Below are 16495 nucleotides of genomic sequence, written 5' to 3' on the forward strand. Positions count from 1 at the left end.
TAAATAGGAATATACAGATTTGTTAACTTTATGCTCTTTTTCTTTTAACAACAGTCTAGGAACATACGCATCATTACGTGGGAGAATCTATTGCAAGCCTCACTTCAATCAACTCTTTAAATCTAAAGGCAACTATGATGAGGGCTTTGGGCACAGACCGCACAAGGATCTGTGGGCAAGCAAAAGTGAAAATGAAGAGACATTGGAGAGACCAGCCCAGCTTCCAAATGCAGGGGAGACCCCTCAAAGCCCAGGGGTAGAAGATGCCCCCATTGCTAAGGTGGGTGAGCTGACGGCAAGTATGGAAGCCAAGGCCTCCTCCTCTCAGCCTGAGAAGGAAGACAGGCCAGCTGAAACCAAGAAGCTAAGGATCGCCTGGCCGCCCCCCACTGAACTTGGCAGTTCAGGAAGTACATTGGAGGAAGGGATCAAAGTATCCAAGCCCAAATGGCCTCCCGAGGATGAAATCAGCAAGCCTGAAGCAGCCGAGGATGTAGACCTGGATCTGAAGAAGCTGAGGCGATCTTCCTCTCTGAAGGAAAGAAGCCGCCCATTCACTGTAGCAGCTTCATTTCGAACCGCTTCCGTCAAGAGCCCAAAGACCTCGTCCCCGCCCTTCAGGAAGGGCTGGAGCGTGTCCGAGCGGAGCGAGGAGCCTGTAGGAGGAATAGCAGCAGGAAGGAAACACGTGGAAAATGCCAAGGCCTCTGAGAAGAATGGGGGTGTGGGGAAAATAACCTGGCAGAACAAGGAATCTAAAGGAGGGGAGGCAGAGAGAAGTAAGGAAGGTTATGGCTTTGAGATGGAGAGTGAGAATCTTGTAGAAAATGGTGCAAACGTAGATGAAGATGATAGAAACCTTTTCAAACAGCAGTCTCCACTAGAACCCAAGTCTCCAAATTGGTCTCGCTTTGCAGACGACACCACCACTAAAGAATTCACTACTCAGAACCAGAAGTCCCAGGATGTGGGATTCTGGGAGGGAGACATAGTCAAAGAGCTGTCCATAGAGGAGCAGATAAAGAGAAATCGGTACTATGATGATGAGGAGGAGGAGGAGGAGGAATGATAAATTGCAATGGTGCTGGGCCTTATATTTGTGCTAGTGTTAGTGAGCCACTGCCCTTTATCAGAGTGATGTATGCAAACAGTTATCTTAGCACAAACTGTAATTTATGTGGAAGTAATTTTGGGAAACAGTTCTTGCTTCAAAAATAAAATCCTATACTGCACTTATCTCTAGATGCTAGAGATAACATCACCTAAATCCTCTATTTTAGCCATGATTATATTCATAAGTGCTTTCAGGTCTTATAAAGGAGGAGAGAAATGTTCCAACTGATACAGTCCAGATTCCGCTGTATTTCCCAAAGGCAGTATGAAATAGATAGATGATTAGTATAGATAGAGGATTAGTACACTAAAAATTCAATCATACAGAGGGATTTAGAGGCCTAAACATTATGACTGAATGCACTTTAGTATAAAGGGCACAGTTTGTATATTTTTAAATGAATACCAATTTAATTATTTAGCATTCAACTATTAAGAGATCAACTATTTAGTCTTTTTTAAAATTTTAGGTTAATTTTCTTATTCAGATATATATGGGAAATTTATTGCTTTGTATCCTGCTCTCTAAATCACATCCTAAACTGGAGTCTTGAGATATAACACAGCTATCTTTCTGAAGCACCTTTGGTGCTTGGAGAGATCCACTGTCTCCCAAGTAAACTATATTATTTGCCAATGAGTTTGACTATACCCCAAGGGGTTGCTTTCTTCTCTGGTGGTATTTGTGCTTCTCATAATTTGCTGAAACATGCAGTATTTTAACAAAATCTTTTTTATTGTTGTTTGCCATGTTTCATGTTAGAGCAAAATGAGTTTAAAGGAGGAGTAATGGGGGAAAATGCCTTAAACCACTTGAGCTCAGACCCCCAAACACTATATTTCACTTCAGATATCCTCTTTCTGGGACACTAGTTGTTAAATTTGTATCAGCTCAAAAAGATGTTGATTTTTATGGCAGACAGTATTCCCAGGGTACAATTAAACCAATTATAGGCCTTTATGGGGTGTGGGGGGAGGGGGCTTTCTAGTATTAAGGCTTTGGAACATTATAAACTTGAGTACATTTGTTGTACATAATTGATATTCCAAATTATATGTGGGGAAAAGAGGTGTTTTAACCTATAGGCTTTTCTTTGTACTGCATTTTTAGAGATTTAGCTCTAATATTTTTTGGAGGTGTAAAATATTCTGCTTTCTTACAGTCTTGCTTAATCTGAAACATTTTTATTCAATAAAGCTTTAAATTTACATTTGAATTTTTCAATGTTCCATTCCATTATTTTTTTACATTGTTACGGTCTCTTAGGGCCTACTTTTACCATAACAGTTTGGAAAGAAAAAGATCTGATGTTGTTTAAGTGAAGCGCTATGAATATATCTCACCACTAGGTGGTGGTGTTGGGATGGTTTTGGGGCTTTCATCCTCCCTGAAAGAAGACAAATTTTTCTTGAAAGCAACTTGGCAAGAGAATTAATATGTACATTCAAAATGAGCCATTTGTTTTACCAATTCAGAATTCAATGGTGGGTTTTTTAAAATGGTTAATTGTACTCGACATTTAATAATTTACCTTACAATTATGCCTAACATGCCAAATGGAATTTCCAAATGCCTCTGCTGAAAATGGACTTGCTTTCCACTCTGAGCAGAGGCATAGTTGGTTGTTTGATTTCCTTGCCTATACAGGCAACTGACCCAATTGTTAAGGCACTTTTTTTTTTTTTTTTTTTAATGAGAGTGTGGATTTTCTTGGAGATAGGCATGCTTTTTGAGTCACCTGTTATGTTCTCCAGGGATAGTGTGTGTGTGAGGGTCTTCTAACTGGATGGCCAGGTACTACCTTCTGCTCTTGTTCTACCACAAACTAAAGTCAGTTAGAAAGCCTTATTCACTGAACAGTTATCCAGAAGCTCCTGCTGACTTTCATAAAATGTCCAATCCTGGCTTCAGTTTAGCTACCCTCCCTGTGTGACTCACTGCTCTGCATGGTACAATATCTACTGACTTTATACAAAAAAGTCTGAGTGCCTATGGCTGGCATTTATGGATATCAGTTGAATATGTCACCATGTATCAGGTACATGTATCAGGTACACTTAGAACCCCTTTCTATGCCTTTCAAGAGCTAAGATAGGCATATAGGTATAGAGAGTAGATACAAGGACTAGCTCCATAATCAGTATAATAAAAGGACATCATTTTAAGAGAATGGCCAGATAACAATAAGCATTCTTAGAAAAAAACAAACGACAGCCAAATAAAAAGTGTTTATTGTTTATTCTCTCAGCTCTCCTGAATGAAAGCAACTTGTTTGGACTTGATAGTCAGTGGTGGCAATAGGATGTTCCTCATTGGTGAAGTGGGAAAAGGAGCCAGCTTGGAATTTGAGATGCTTAAGGAGACTCTTCATGACTGCTACAGAGCCAGCTTAGTTCCACCATCTTGCTGGTGCGATCACTTCTGCCAAAGCTTTCATATTTCATATTACATATTTCATGAGCAATATGTTTTGTAACAGCCAAGAGGTTGAGAAATGATACAAATGTGTTTTTCTGGTGACAGATAACATATATATTGATTTTTTTTTTTTTTAAGGGAGAGGAAGAGAGAGAAATATTGATGTGAGAAACATTGACCAGTTGCCTCACACATGCACCCCCACTGGGGATCGAACCCGCAACCCAGGCATGTGCCCTGACTGAGAATTGAACAGGAGACCCTTCAGTGCATGGGAGGACGCTCTATCAACTGAGCCACACCGGCCATGGCTGGGAATAGATCTTGAGACCAAGATCATTGTGTGCTGGTTCCTGCACACCAAGTTAGCATGTTCTCTGTTCCTTGGGGCACTGATTTGAATTCCCAGGGGATCAGGGAGGATTTCTTTTAAAATGTATCTTGAATATAGGGCTGTTACCATTAAGCTGTTGTTGAATTTGGAGAAAAATGGTTTCAGGCAGTGGTTCTCAGACCAGCAGCGAAGGCATCGCCTATGAGTTTGTTAGAAATGAGAAATGCAAACTCATGGATCCTCCCCTGAACCTCCTGAATCAATCTCTTTGAATGGGGCCTAGGAAACTTTTAACAAACTCTCCTTGTGAGAGATGGAACAAGCTAATGCCTGAGCTAAAGTTTGAGAACCAATGAATTTAAGCAAATCTAGTGTACTCCTTAGAATGGCTGGGGTTTTTTTGTTGTTTTTCCTTCTTCCTTTCTCTTTGAAACCTTTTAACTTTGGGTAAGCTTGCCATACTAGTTACAGTTACTTTATCTGTCCTTAGATAAGAGGTAGAGACTTAGATTTTAAAATCTGTTTTAAGACCATTCTAGTTAGCCTCTGCTGGTGGAGAGGAGTAGGCGGGGCCAGCAGAGATGGCGAGGTAAGCCCTAGGAAGAGGGGGGCTGGGAGTAGAGAGATGGGTAGCGGGATATATAGCCTGCCCGGCAACGCGAACAGCTTTGAGTGGGCTGGGCTGAGAAAAAGGAATGTCCCCATTAGGGAGCTAGGCCCGAAATGAGGGGTGTGGCGGTAATTGGATAGACAAGAGAAGGAGAAGCGTGGCTGAAACCTGTAGCAGAAAAGGGCGGGACCAGAGTTGAGAGGCCTGTGGAGGTGGAGCCAAGGGGGGCGGGGGCGGGGCGGGAAGGGGGCGGGGCCCCAAGGCGCGTTGGGGTTGAGTGGGAGGCTCGGGAAGGGGTGTGGCCAGAGTTGGAGGGCGAGGTCCCAAGACAGGGTTCGGGGAATCTGCAGAGAGCGAGGTGGGCGGGGAGGTGAGAGGGGCGTTGAAGAGGCCGAGCTAAGGGGAGGAGGAGGGCCGAGACGCGCGGGAAACAAGAAGGGGCCGGAAGGGGGCGGCCGCGGGCTCGGCCCCGCCCCGGGGCCGCCTCCCGGCGGGTTCCGTTGGCTGTGGCGGCAGCTGAGCTTGTGGCGGCCGCGGGGCGGGCGTAAGATGGCGACAGCGGCGGCGGGAGCCCTGGGCCTGCTGTGGGGCTGGCTGTGGAGCGAACGCTTCTGGATGCCCCAGAACGTGAGCTGGGCCGACCTCGAGGGCCCGGGCGACGGCTACGGCTACCCGCAGGCTCGGCACATCCTCTCGGTGTTCCCGCTGGCGGCGGGCGTGTTCTCCGTGAGGCTGCTCTTCGAGCGGTGAGAGCCGGCGAGCATGCGGCGCGGAGGGCTGGGGACGCGGGCCGGCGGAGCTGCCGCAGGGGCGAGGCCGAGGACCGGAAGCAGCCCTGTAGGGAAAGCCCGGAAGCAGGGGGCTGGGGGGGGTGGGGGCGCCGGGGGAGCCTGGGCCGCCGCGCGGGATGCGCGGAGGGTGGCCGAGGTGGTCTCCGAACCCAGGCGAAGAGAGAGTTTGGGGCGTGGACAATGCAAGAGTGAGAGACTAGGGGGACGCTGGGCCCATTCAGTTTTAGATCCCGGAGGTCTCTTGAGGGGGTCTTAAAGGCCTCCTCCTAACCTCCAAGAATTCGACAGACGAGAAAACAGGTTGAGTGTGAGCTGCGGCCGAGAACCCAAAGTGAGGAACAGGAAGGGGGCCACGGGGACCCGAGCTAATTGGGGCCATGGAAGCTGAAGGGTCAACGCAAGAGCCAGACGTTCCAAGCAAAAGGAGCGGGTTCATGGCAATCTGAGATTTGTGAGGACGCTTTAGCTTCTGAGAGTTGATGGGAACAGGATTAGGTAGCACTAAACCTTGGTTTGTCAGCTCATCGACGTGTGTGTGTTTCAGTAAAATTCCGCCAGAGCCTGTAGAAGAGTAGAAATCTGGTAGGGGTAGGGTGTGGTGGAGCCTGAGGCTTCCAAAGTATGGAAAGGTGTCAGATTAGTTGCAGAACGGGCCTTGGAGGCCGAGATGGAAGGGGGAGTGGTCATCTTGAAAGGATGGAGAGCCCTAGGGTTTATGAGAGAAAACTGCTGTATTGAGCCAGATTTCTAAGTGAGTTTAGCAGAATCACAGCATACTTTATTAGGCCATGTGTTAGAAAAAGTGATTTCACCTTTTTTTGAGTGACTGGATTGTATCTAACTAAGATATTCAGCCCGGCTGGCGTCGCTCAGTGTTTGATCCTGGACCTATAATCCAGGAGACCACGGTTCGATTCCCAGTCAGGGCACATGCCCAGGTTGTGGGCTCATCCCACATAGGGGGAGTGCAGGAGGATGCTGATCAGTGATTCTCTTTCGTCATTGATGTTTCTCTCTCTCTCTCCCTCTCCCTTTCTCTGAAATCAATAAAAACATATTTTTTTAAAAAAGATATTGAATGAGGACTTGATGTGGTGATTTTTATAATGTGGACTTACAGCTGTGTGTGATTTTGACCAAGTCTATTCAGACTCTGGAAAGGAGACTTTCCACTAGGTCTCAGGCAATGGTGGCATTTTGACATCTTTTGTTCATTTGGCCTTTATATAGAGCATGAATGCCCTTTCTGAGAATGCCCAGAAATAACCTGTTACCTTCTGAAAAATTAGTGTTATCTGTTTTGGATTACTTGTTTGATTTACCTGCTATTTATGACACAAAAATCTTTCAAAAAATATTTGTTATATGTAGCTAGCTAGTCATTCATCCATTTATTTACGTGTTTGTATATTATCATCAAAATGCTCTGCCAGACTTCAAGTGCAAAAATATGATGCTTTTAATTGTAGCAAATGAAACCCAAATATCTAATTGCCTTTTATGGATCCTCAGGAACTTAGTGGTACAGTTTTTAAAGTATTATAGTCATTGTATAAATGTTAGGGTGGAGACACAAACCACTTATCTCTCTCAGGAGTAACCTTGATCCAAGTACTCTTTACCTTAGCATCTATATGAGGGCTGAAAAAAGAGAAAGACAATGTAATGACTAAAAAGGAAAATACACAACTCAGAACCCCCTCAAAAAGTTTATTGTCCTAGGAAAAGATTCTGTGCTTCTCACATAAATATATACCAATATGGAAGTCTCTCCACATTAGTGGCAAGAGGAAATAGCTTGTTGCTTATAAACACCCATTTTATATAAACTTACATTATCTTCAGATTTCCAAAGCATTCTCCCAGGTGGCTGAAGACTGTATCCCCTGGCAGGGCCACTGGAAAAGATCCTTTACCTGTGGGAATTCTATCTGAATGTTTCTATGGTGCTCCAGTGTCAGGGGAGTAGGGGTGGATGGGAATACTGAGCTGAAAGCATTCTAGTATGATATTTCTTAGCTAGTATAGACCAGTATCTTGTTCATCTCATGTTTGATCTTAGGAAAGTTTAACCCTAGAAGCAGCCTTGCTATTTTGTTTCTCTTTAAGACCTACTACTCTAGTTAGCAATAAAATTGACTGCTGGATTACCAGTTCCTCTTATTACACTGGTGTTCCATAAAGGTAATAAATAGAAGCCATGCTTATCGAGTATAGAAAAAGATATATCAGAAATATTGATAGTGAGTCGTCTTTCTTACATTTTCTCGTTTCTCAAATTCTACCTATTAATTTCTAGAAGCAATTTTGCAGTCATCATAGACTATAAGAGCTAGAATTCCAATTTCCTTTTACAGACAAAGTAAGGCTTAGAAACCTCCACACCCCAATAAATTTAATTTAAAAAATATTCTAAAGAAAGAGAGAGAGAGAAAGAAAGAAGAAAGAGAAAGAAAGAAAGAAAGAAAGAAAGAAAGAAAGAAAGAAAGAAAGAAAGAGAAAGAAAAAAGAAAAGAAAGAAAGAAAAGAAAGAAAGAAAGACAGTTTTTCAGAGGTTGCATACTCTGCTAGGGAAGAGCTAGAACCAAGATGTACATCATTTTCCCCAGCCCCTGGCTCTTGCCACTGTGTATAATGTGGCCATCTTTTCCTGTTCCTTACCCCCTTTTCAAGGGTTAAGATTTAACCTCCTGTTCCTATTATTTTAGTATTTGGAGAACAAATTCATGCTCATCTTATTCTTGATTATTTAATATAATGTGTTTGACTTGAACTTTGCAAATTTTTTTTAATTGTAGTAATGCATATTTTAATGAACCTTACACTATGCCCCCTGATAAGTTCTACTCGTGTTGTTTTAAGAATCTCCCAAAGAATAAATATAGAGTTTTCAATTTGTTCTCACTTTCTCTTCCTTGTCATGAACCACAATGAGCATTTAATTTTTTTAAGTTCCCACATTCCCTGGTGAACTGCAGCCCGTCTGATAAGGATGACTTGAAAAGCTACTTGACCATATAAATAAAGTATTTATATCTAGCTAACCATTTGCTAAAGAACTACAGATAGAGAATTACCTACCAAAGAATGGAAGGCTTTCCTTTGTGGGCCTCTGCTGACTGGTTGCATTGTGATGGCCTGCACCTTGCAAAAATATCATGGATGTAGCATGTGGTCAGTAAATACTTATTCACAGTTTGGGAAGGGTCCACCTTCGCCTACTCAGTTGCCCAGAGTAACTGGAATCTAAATCTTCAGTCTGAAATAGATGTTTGGCTTGACTGAGAGAGGCAAAACTAGAATTCCTTTGTTTTTGTTGTTAAATTTCGCCATACTATATTTGCATGTTATGCACCTTCTTAAAGCTTCTCTCTCCTCTCTCCCCATACACAAATTCATGCTACCCTGTACCTATCAAAAGAGAGAAACTCCTCCAACTGTTTTTTAAAACTTCTTTTAATGGATGTTGATGATTGAGGGAAAGGGTGGTTCAAGCTAGGTCTGCTATGTCTTACTTAAATTTGGTCTTAAAGATAAATTGTTTGAGATTTAATATCTAGTCCCTTGAACACTTGTTCCTTGAGATTAAGTAGGAGCTTGAGTCTTAATATTGACACCATCAGAGCTATATACGCTTGTTATTTTGAATATATTGTAAAGAGCTTTATGTTGCCAGAAGAAAATTTTGTGAATTATGCAGGAGATAGATTAGAACTCTCCTTGTTGCTCATTCATTATTCCAATCCCCTCTTCTCTCCTGTTACTTCCTAGGCAACCTCACTGGGGTGTCTAAAGAGCCTTCTCAGTATCATTCTCTCTCACCGGGACTGAACGTACTCATTTGCTGGCTGTCATGTAACTGACAAGAGTAGTGACTCTTTTTGTATGTGGATGTACATTTCTTAACCACTCATTGCATCTTCCTCTTGTAAACCTTGTTACCTCCGCTGTATACTGCCTTTTGTTTTCCTGTTCTCCCCCATTTCCCCTAAGAAGAGGACAAACTTTTCCCCCTCTTCCTGACAGGTCTGCTCTCCCCCTCCTAGAACCATGTCATGTCACAGCATTGTGACCCAGTGTGAGTAGGTCCTCCACACAGGGAAGAGAGGCTTTGAGAATGGACTTGGCCGCTGACTAGGCTATACAGGAGACTGCCCATTCCAGTGCATCCCTAAAGATGTTCTGTTGGGTGTTATTGAATTGTAAATCACAGAATTAAATCAGGTTTGCAGATCCAGCAGAGCGAGATTGAAAAGGATGATCACATGACCCTGCCCTTATCTAAGAATCCACCTCTTAATAAGCTCCAGATGGTCAGAAACCTAATGTGTCCCTCCTCTCTTTGGGAAAACTTCTTTCCCTAGCCCTTTCTGGGCAGTGGTGTTGATGCTCTGCAGATAACCCTGAATACTGTCATGCCTGAGGTCAGGTTCCTGGCTTATCCCTGGGGACACTATATTCGCCACTGAAAAGAAACATGTCAGATATTTTTACTTTAGCCATTTCCTGAGTCAGAAAACTAACGTTTCCTAGGTGAGCAAAGAAGAAATTCATGAAAGAGGAGGCAGCAAGTGAAATCTGTACCCTCCTTATAGAATGGGAAAGGAGAAGTAATACCTATTTTGGCTTCCTTTCCAGGGGTATTTTTAGGCAGATAAAAGCTGCCTTCTAAAGAATTCACTGAGTTCTGAGCTCTTTGTACTGAGTCCACTCCTACTTAATCAAGGTGTTACTGCAAAAGGAGTTAATCATAATCACTTCTAACTAAAACAAAAAATCTGAAACTAGTTTCCTTAGATATGAGGGCAGTTTTTCCAGATGTGAAGAATTCTTTCTGAATTACTTAGAACTGTGCTGTAAGTACAATATCCACTAGCTAGTACAGTAGCTGCTAGCTTTTGGGGTTTCAGATGTGACTAGTCAGAACTGCGATGTATTCTAAGTATAAAATACATACTAGATTTTGAAGGCTTGGTGCAAGAAAAAAAGTATCTTAATTTTTAACATTGATTATGTATTGACATGATAGTATTTTGGACTTATCAGGTTAAACAAAGTATATTATTAAAATTAATTTCACCTCTTTTTTACTTTTTAAAATGTGGCTGTTAGAAAATTTTAAATTAGGTATGTTGCTCACGTATTTCTATTCAGCAGTACTGCTTATGGTGACTCAAACAAATATTAATAACCAAGAAGATAATTATATAAATTCATATTTGATTTCGTTTTTTAGGACAAAAAGGTAATCAATCCTAAGTATATCAGACTTTGCTTTAAACACTAGGTATTTCTAAAAAAAAAAAAAATTGTAATAAAAATGAGATTTCCAAAATGTTAATAATTTCCTAAATGACTTAAATAGTTATTGTCTATTTTGAATAATCTTCTGTTGACAGTGCCTTTAGCCAAGCATTGCTTGGTAGTTTTGCTTTTCTGCATACATCTTCTCAGTTGAGTAATGATCTGTAAACAAACAAGTTTGTCAAGTAGTTAAGTATACATGGGTTCTGCACAGCCTCAGTAAGACAGAGAATAATCGCACTATTATATCTCTTCTCAAAATTAAGGAGTTTCTGAAAAAGGGTATTCCTTGTAGTCTTTAGCTTTTAGTGTCAGCATTTGTAAGAATTCTCAATTATAGGCACAGAGGGTCTCAAACTAAATCAGATTGCCAGATATCAAACTATGTGCCAAGGATAAAAGGTGAATAAGTCATGATGTCTACATTCAGGAAGAGAGCAAGAAAATCAGGGGTTAGAATATAGTGAAAAAATGTATGCACAAGGGTAAATTATGGGAGTTTGGAGAAAGTGGATTCAATTCCTTTTAACAGTTGTTAACTAAAATATAGGCTTAATGTCTCACTAAAAACACATGTTTGTTGGACTATGAAGGATGGTAAAAACTTTTTGAGAAAGAGCTTTTTGTTAACCTTTTTCTCTAACCCGCCTCTTATTTCGCACACCCGGGTTTGTGTGTTTCTACTTTAAGCACGTGCATTAAGTTGTATAATCACTCATCCATTTAAAAAAGATAAATATGTTTAATGAAATAAATGTGTCACCCTGGTCATTCAGTGTGGTTCAGTGGTTGTAGCATTGGCTGCGCTCTGAAGGGTTGCAGGTTTGACTCCCAGTCAAAGGCACGAACCTGGGTTGCAGGTTCGATCTCCAGCCCTGGTCAGGCATGTATGGGAAGCAACCAATCAATGTGTCTCTCTCACATTGATATTTCTTTCCATCTCCTTCTCCCTCTCCCTCTCCCTCTCCCTCTCTCTCTCTCTCTCCCCCCCCTCTCTCCCTCTCTCTCTCCCCTCCTCCTCCCCTCCCTCCCTGCCTCCCTCCCTGCCTCCCTCCCTGCCTCCCTCCCTCCCATTCCCTCTACTGTGCAATAAAACTACAACTTAGTCTTAAATTAGTTGGTGTCTATCTGAAGCATTTGAACATACTTACATACTCTAATTCTTATCTCAAGACTTTGTTCCCTTATAATACAGTAAGATGTAAGCAGGATGCTGATCCTTCTTTCTCATCACAGTACCAGTAGATACATTAAATGACACAGGTATTAATCATCTTAATGCTGTAAGGCCCTGTTATAGGTCTAAGTGAAGATAACCTTGCTGCAAGTGGATAAGGAGTGAAGGATAATCTGGTATAAATCCACAATTTGTGCCTTTTCATGGTTTAGAATAGTATATGTCATAGAGGTCCTTTTCTTTTTAGTCTGTTTATGCTTTGTTTTAAGAACACATTTGACAATTTAAAAAAATAGTCTTCAAAAGAAAATGTAAAATATTACTTACACTCAAACAATGCAAGAAATATTGGACTTGGTAGTATAGGTGTCTTTGACAAATGCAGAGCCTTGTACACAGGAAACACATATGTGTACAACAGTGTACAACACATTTGATTGTACATAGCAAAAATCCTGTCCTCTTAAGAATTTACTCAAAAAATACATTGACATGGATGCATGTGTGTATGGAATATAAAAGGAAATGAATGGCTGGGAGTCACTGGCACATAAATAAATAGTGTTAGTATAATTTAGAAACTCTTAAATTTTTTTTTTGTTCTCAGCATTCTTTTTCATTCTTATAAATTATTGAGGATCCCAGAGGAGCTTTTGTTTATGTATGGGTTACATATACCCATCAATTTTTCACATTTGAAATTAAAATTGAGAAATTTAAGAACCGTATTTACTATTTCATTAAAAATAGCAATAATAAACCTATTACATGTTAACAAATAACATTTTTTAAAAATAATTATCTCCAAAAGAAAAAATATTTAGTGAGAAGAACAGCATTGCTTTTACATTTCCAAAAATCTCTTTAATGTCTGGCTTAATAAAGGATAACTGGATTTTCTTCCATGGTTTCTGCATTCAGTATCTTATGATATGTTGCTTTAGTTGAAGTACATAAATGCCAGCTTCACACAGATATGTCATTGGAAAAAGAAAGTATTTTTTTTCTTTAATACACCAAAACACAACAAGTAGTGGTTTCTTAAAGGTTGGTTGTATTATAGAATCTGAAACCATATCAATGAGCATTTTATTCATGTTAAAATTTATTAATCCATCATACTTTGAATGGATATCATGTATTGTTCATTTGAAAAATACTGGTTCACTGAGTTATATTGGTCTCCCAAATGTCATCATACAATATTTTAAAATCATATTAGTTAATCTCATTATAACCAATATAATCAGAAAAGTCTTGAAGTATTGTCAAGTTCAAAGGTGGATATAAGTTCTCTAATATTCTAATTTTCACTTGAAAGCTTGAATATTATCATTGGCAACAATATTTGTTTTCTTAAATGACAGGCTTATTTCATTCATTTTCAAGGAAATGTTTTCTAAATACCTAGATCTGAATAACCTTAGTTTATCTATTGGTCATTCTGTCAGGTAAAATTCGTGTTCAATGAAAAAAGTGATTTAGTTCAGCACACAACTCAGTCAACCAAGTACATTTCCTTGAGACAGCCATATATGTACTTTGGTGTGCAGCAAAAGTGCTTTCTGTGTACTTCCCGTTTTATCACAGAATACTTTTTAACAATGTACTCAATAGTTGAGATTAATAAAATTAATCATTTGTATTGTTTCATCAAGGACATTCTTAAGTGAAACTAGCTTTCTTTTTTTTCTTTTTTAGCTAAAAGGACACAGCAAGGAATAATATAATAACTAGTACAGTTTGGTGCCACTGCCTTGATTTGTGCTCAGGTGCCATTAGTTTTACCTACCATTGCTTTGTACCATCGTTGCAAATATCAAGACCGTAACAAAGGCAAATAATGTCTTAATATTATTTCAAAACTATGAAAATAGTTTTGAGAGTATCTCAGGGACCCTCAGGGGTTTGTGGACCATCCTCTGTTGTAACTGAGTAACATCACGTAAGGTATTTAGAGTAAGAAAAGAACGTGCATGGAACCCCGAGGAAACACCTTGTTTTAGGAAGAGGCAAAGGAAAAAGAAACCCAAAAGGAAATGAGGTATGACAGCCATATGGTATTTGATCATAGTTAGCATTTAATAAATACTTAACTTTTTCCCAGGCACTGTTCTAAGTGCTAAACATAGTAACTTTATGAGGTAGGTAGATACTATTGTTATCTTCATTTTACAGATGGATGAAAAACCTGAAGCACAGAGAAAGTTTAAGTCACCTTGTCCAAGGTGACTCAACTAACAGTGCATACCAAGCAGTCTAGCTCAGAGAGAGAGAAAAAAAAAACTGGGAGGAGTATGGCAGTAAGGAAGCTAAAAAAATAGCATTTCAAGTGGGAGGACATGGTCAATAATATAAAATGGTGCTGAGTGGTCAAGTAAGATACAGGACTGAAAAACATCTATTTGATTTCACAATAAGAAGATCATTGACAACTCTGGCAGGAGCAGCTTCAGAGGAGTATAGGGACAGAAGCCAGATGAGAGAGGGAGGAGGGTTGAAGAGTGAGTGGGAGTTAGAAGGGAAGTCAGGAGGAGAGAACTTCTTGAAGAACTTTAGTTGTGAGGTAAGTGAAAGCCAGAGGGTATGAGGGACAGGGAGAGCCTTTTTAAGATGGGAAAACTTCAGCATATTTAAGGTCCGATGAGAAGCAGCAAGTAGAGAGTGAGGCTGAAGATAATAGGGGGAAAAAGAGGAATAAATAGAATGAAATTTCTGATCAGTAAGAGAATGTATTTAAAGCACAGGAATTTTAGTTTTAGATAGAGTGGTTCTGATGCAGGAAGTTGAAGGTATTCCCTTCTCAGCCCAGATTCTTGAGAGTCTTGGCTATTTTCATTTCTTTCTTGCTCTGCCTCATATCTCTCACTGCTGTAACTCATTCCTTTCTTATAGAGCCTCCATTTTACTTACAGGAATTTCTTTGGTAAAGATTACCAAAGATCTCCAAAGTGCCAAATCCAGTGGATACTGGAATTCTACCTCATTTGATAGGACTCCACCTCTCACCTTCCTGTCCCCTCAGTTCACCTTTTATGCTGCTTGTTAACTAGGATTCTGACCTTGGTTCGCTTCAGTTTCTATTCCTTATGTAGTCACATCCACCCCCCACAACTTTAGCTACCACCTATATTCTTATTCTCTCACTCTTTTTCTCTCTTTTTCTTTCTCAGATCTGTGCGTGTGTGTATCTCAAGTCCCTTTTCCAAATCAGCACACACACAGTTCATCGATCACTCCCAAATTTGCTTTTCTCTTAGTCTAGTTGGTTGAGGCACCATGATCAACTTAGTATCCCAAGCCAGAAACGTGGAAGGTGTGCCTGACTCTTCCTTTTCTTTTGCCCCTTACATCTATTCAGTCACCAGGTCCTCTCAGTTTTACGTTCTCAGCGTATCTTGAATCCATCCTTTTTATTCCTATAGCCTTACTTCAATGCTTTGTCACTTATAGCATGAATTTTTTACAATAGCCTTGAACTGATGACAGTTCTTTATTTTTTTTTAATAACTTTTATTTATTTATTTATTTTTTTAAAAAATATCTTTATTGATTTCAGAGAGAGGAAAGGAGAGGGAGAGAGAGAGATAGAAACATCAATGATGAGAGAGTCATTGATAGAGCCCACAACCTGGGCATATGCTCTGACCGGGAATTGAACCCCGATCGCCTGGATCCTAGGTCGATGCTCAACCACTGAGCCACGCCCGGCCGGGCGACAGTTCTTTATTAATATACAGATCCAGTCATCTCTTCTCTGCCCCTGGTCTAAAGCCTTTCAGTGACTATCAAACTATAGGATAAAATTCAAGCTAAGCGTAACATATAAAAGCAACTGTGATCTGGCCCCTAACTACTTGTACAGTTTTTTTCACCTGTCACTGTTACCACTGCAACCGCACCTCTAGTACATTGCATAGTTCTCTAAATAGTCTTTGTTTCTTATATCTTTGTTTTAGTATGTGCTGTTCCCTTTGCCTGAGTGTCCTTTTTACTCTCTCCTCTTTCCACCCTGCAGAAGCCACTCCAGTTTTTAATGTGATTGATTTATTAATAATTCAGCTGTTAAGGGAAAGAACTTTCTGAACCTGTTTTCTCAGGGACTGTGCATTTGCCTCTTAGGGGTACATGTGTTTCAGGGGAGGATTTTCAAATGCTGCTTACGTACTTAGGGAATTTAGTTACTCAGTGTTCTTCACCAATGATGCACCATCCTCAGTCTGTATAAGACCTTTCTCTTTTTATTGTATTTTCCCTTCATCCCATTCCCTATTTCAGTTTCTTTGATGTTATTTTTCTTTTTATATGTTAATTTTGACACTTTATATTTTTACAGAAATTAATCTCAGTCATTATGCTTCCCAACTCAACTATGTTGCTGCACATATAGAAAATAAAATGTGTGCTGCACAGTAGGGTATATGAGGCCAAGGCTACAGGCTAAGGGTTTCTAGCTTCCACAGGCCCAGTGGACCACCTTGAGAACTAAGAGCAGCATCTCAGCATAAGTATAGCCCATCTGTGTTACTTGCCATGATACACCAGTTGAGAAGCTTGATCTAGACTTTCTAATATACTTGTGTATAGTTCATATCCATCAATGATGTTGCAGTGAGTCAAAGACAGCAATGTTGGTATAGCTTCTGTCTTTGGTATGAACAAGCAAAGTAGTAAGTAATTTTATCTTAATTAACCCAGGCTTAGGTCAACTGCTGCCATGTATCTGGAGGGCAGGGAAGAGGCAAAT

The 16495-nt window shown here is 40.4% G+C and overlaps 2 protein-coding genes across 11 annotated transcripts in view; both read left to right on the top strand.

Moving 5' to 3' along the window:
* Positions 1-2324, top strand: part of LIMA1 (LIM domain and actin binding 1) — a 76465-nt gene extending 74141 nt beyond the window's left edge. For all 5 annotated transcript variants that reach the window (XM_081127156.1, XM_081127157.1, XM_081127158.1 and 2 more), the window contains one exon: positions 55-2324. In XM_081127156.1, the coding sequence (XP_080983282.1) occupies positions 55-1069 (1015 nt within the window). In that variant the 3' untranslated portion in view covers positions 1070-2324. The remainder of the gene's footprint in view (positions 1-54) is intronic.
* Positions 2325-4786: 2462 nt separating this feature from the next.
* Positions 4787-16495, top strand: part of CERS5 (ceramide synthase 5) — a 30103-nt gene continuing 18394 nt past the window's right edge. Inside the window, exon 1 of one of the 6 annotated variants that reach the window (XM_081129158.1) lies at positions 4787-5222. In XM_081129158.1, coding sequence (XP_080985284.1) covers positions 5026-5222 — 197 coding nt within the window. In that variant the 5' untranslated portion in view covers positions 4787-5025. The remainder of the gene's footprint in view (positions 5223-16495) is intronic. The other 5 variants (XM_081129157.1, XM_081129159.1, XM_081129156.1 and 2 more) reach the window with 5 other exon arrangements.

Source organism: Miniopterus schreibersii, assembly GCF_964146895.1.
Source record: "Miniopterus schreibersii genome assembly, chromosome: 2".
Taxonomy (NCBI): Eukaryota; Metazoa; Chordata; class Mammalia; order Chiroptera; family Miniopteridae; genus Miniopterus; species Miniopterus schreibersii.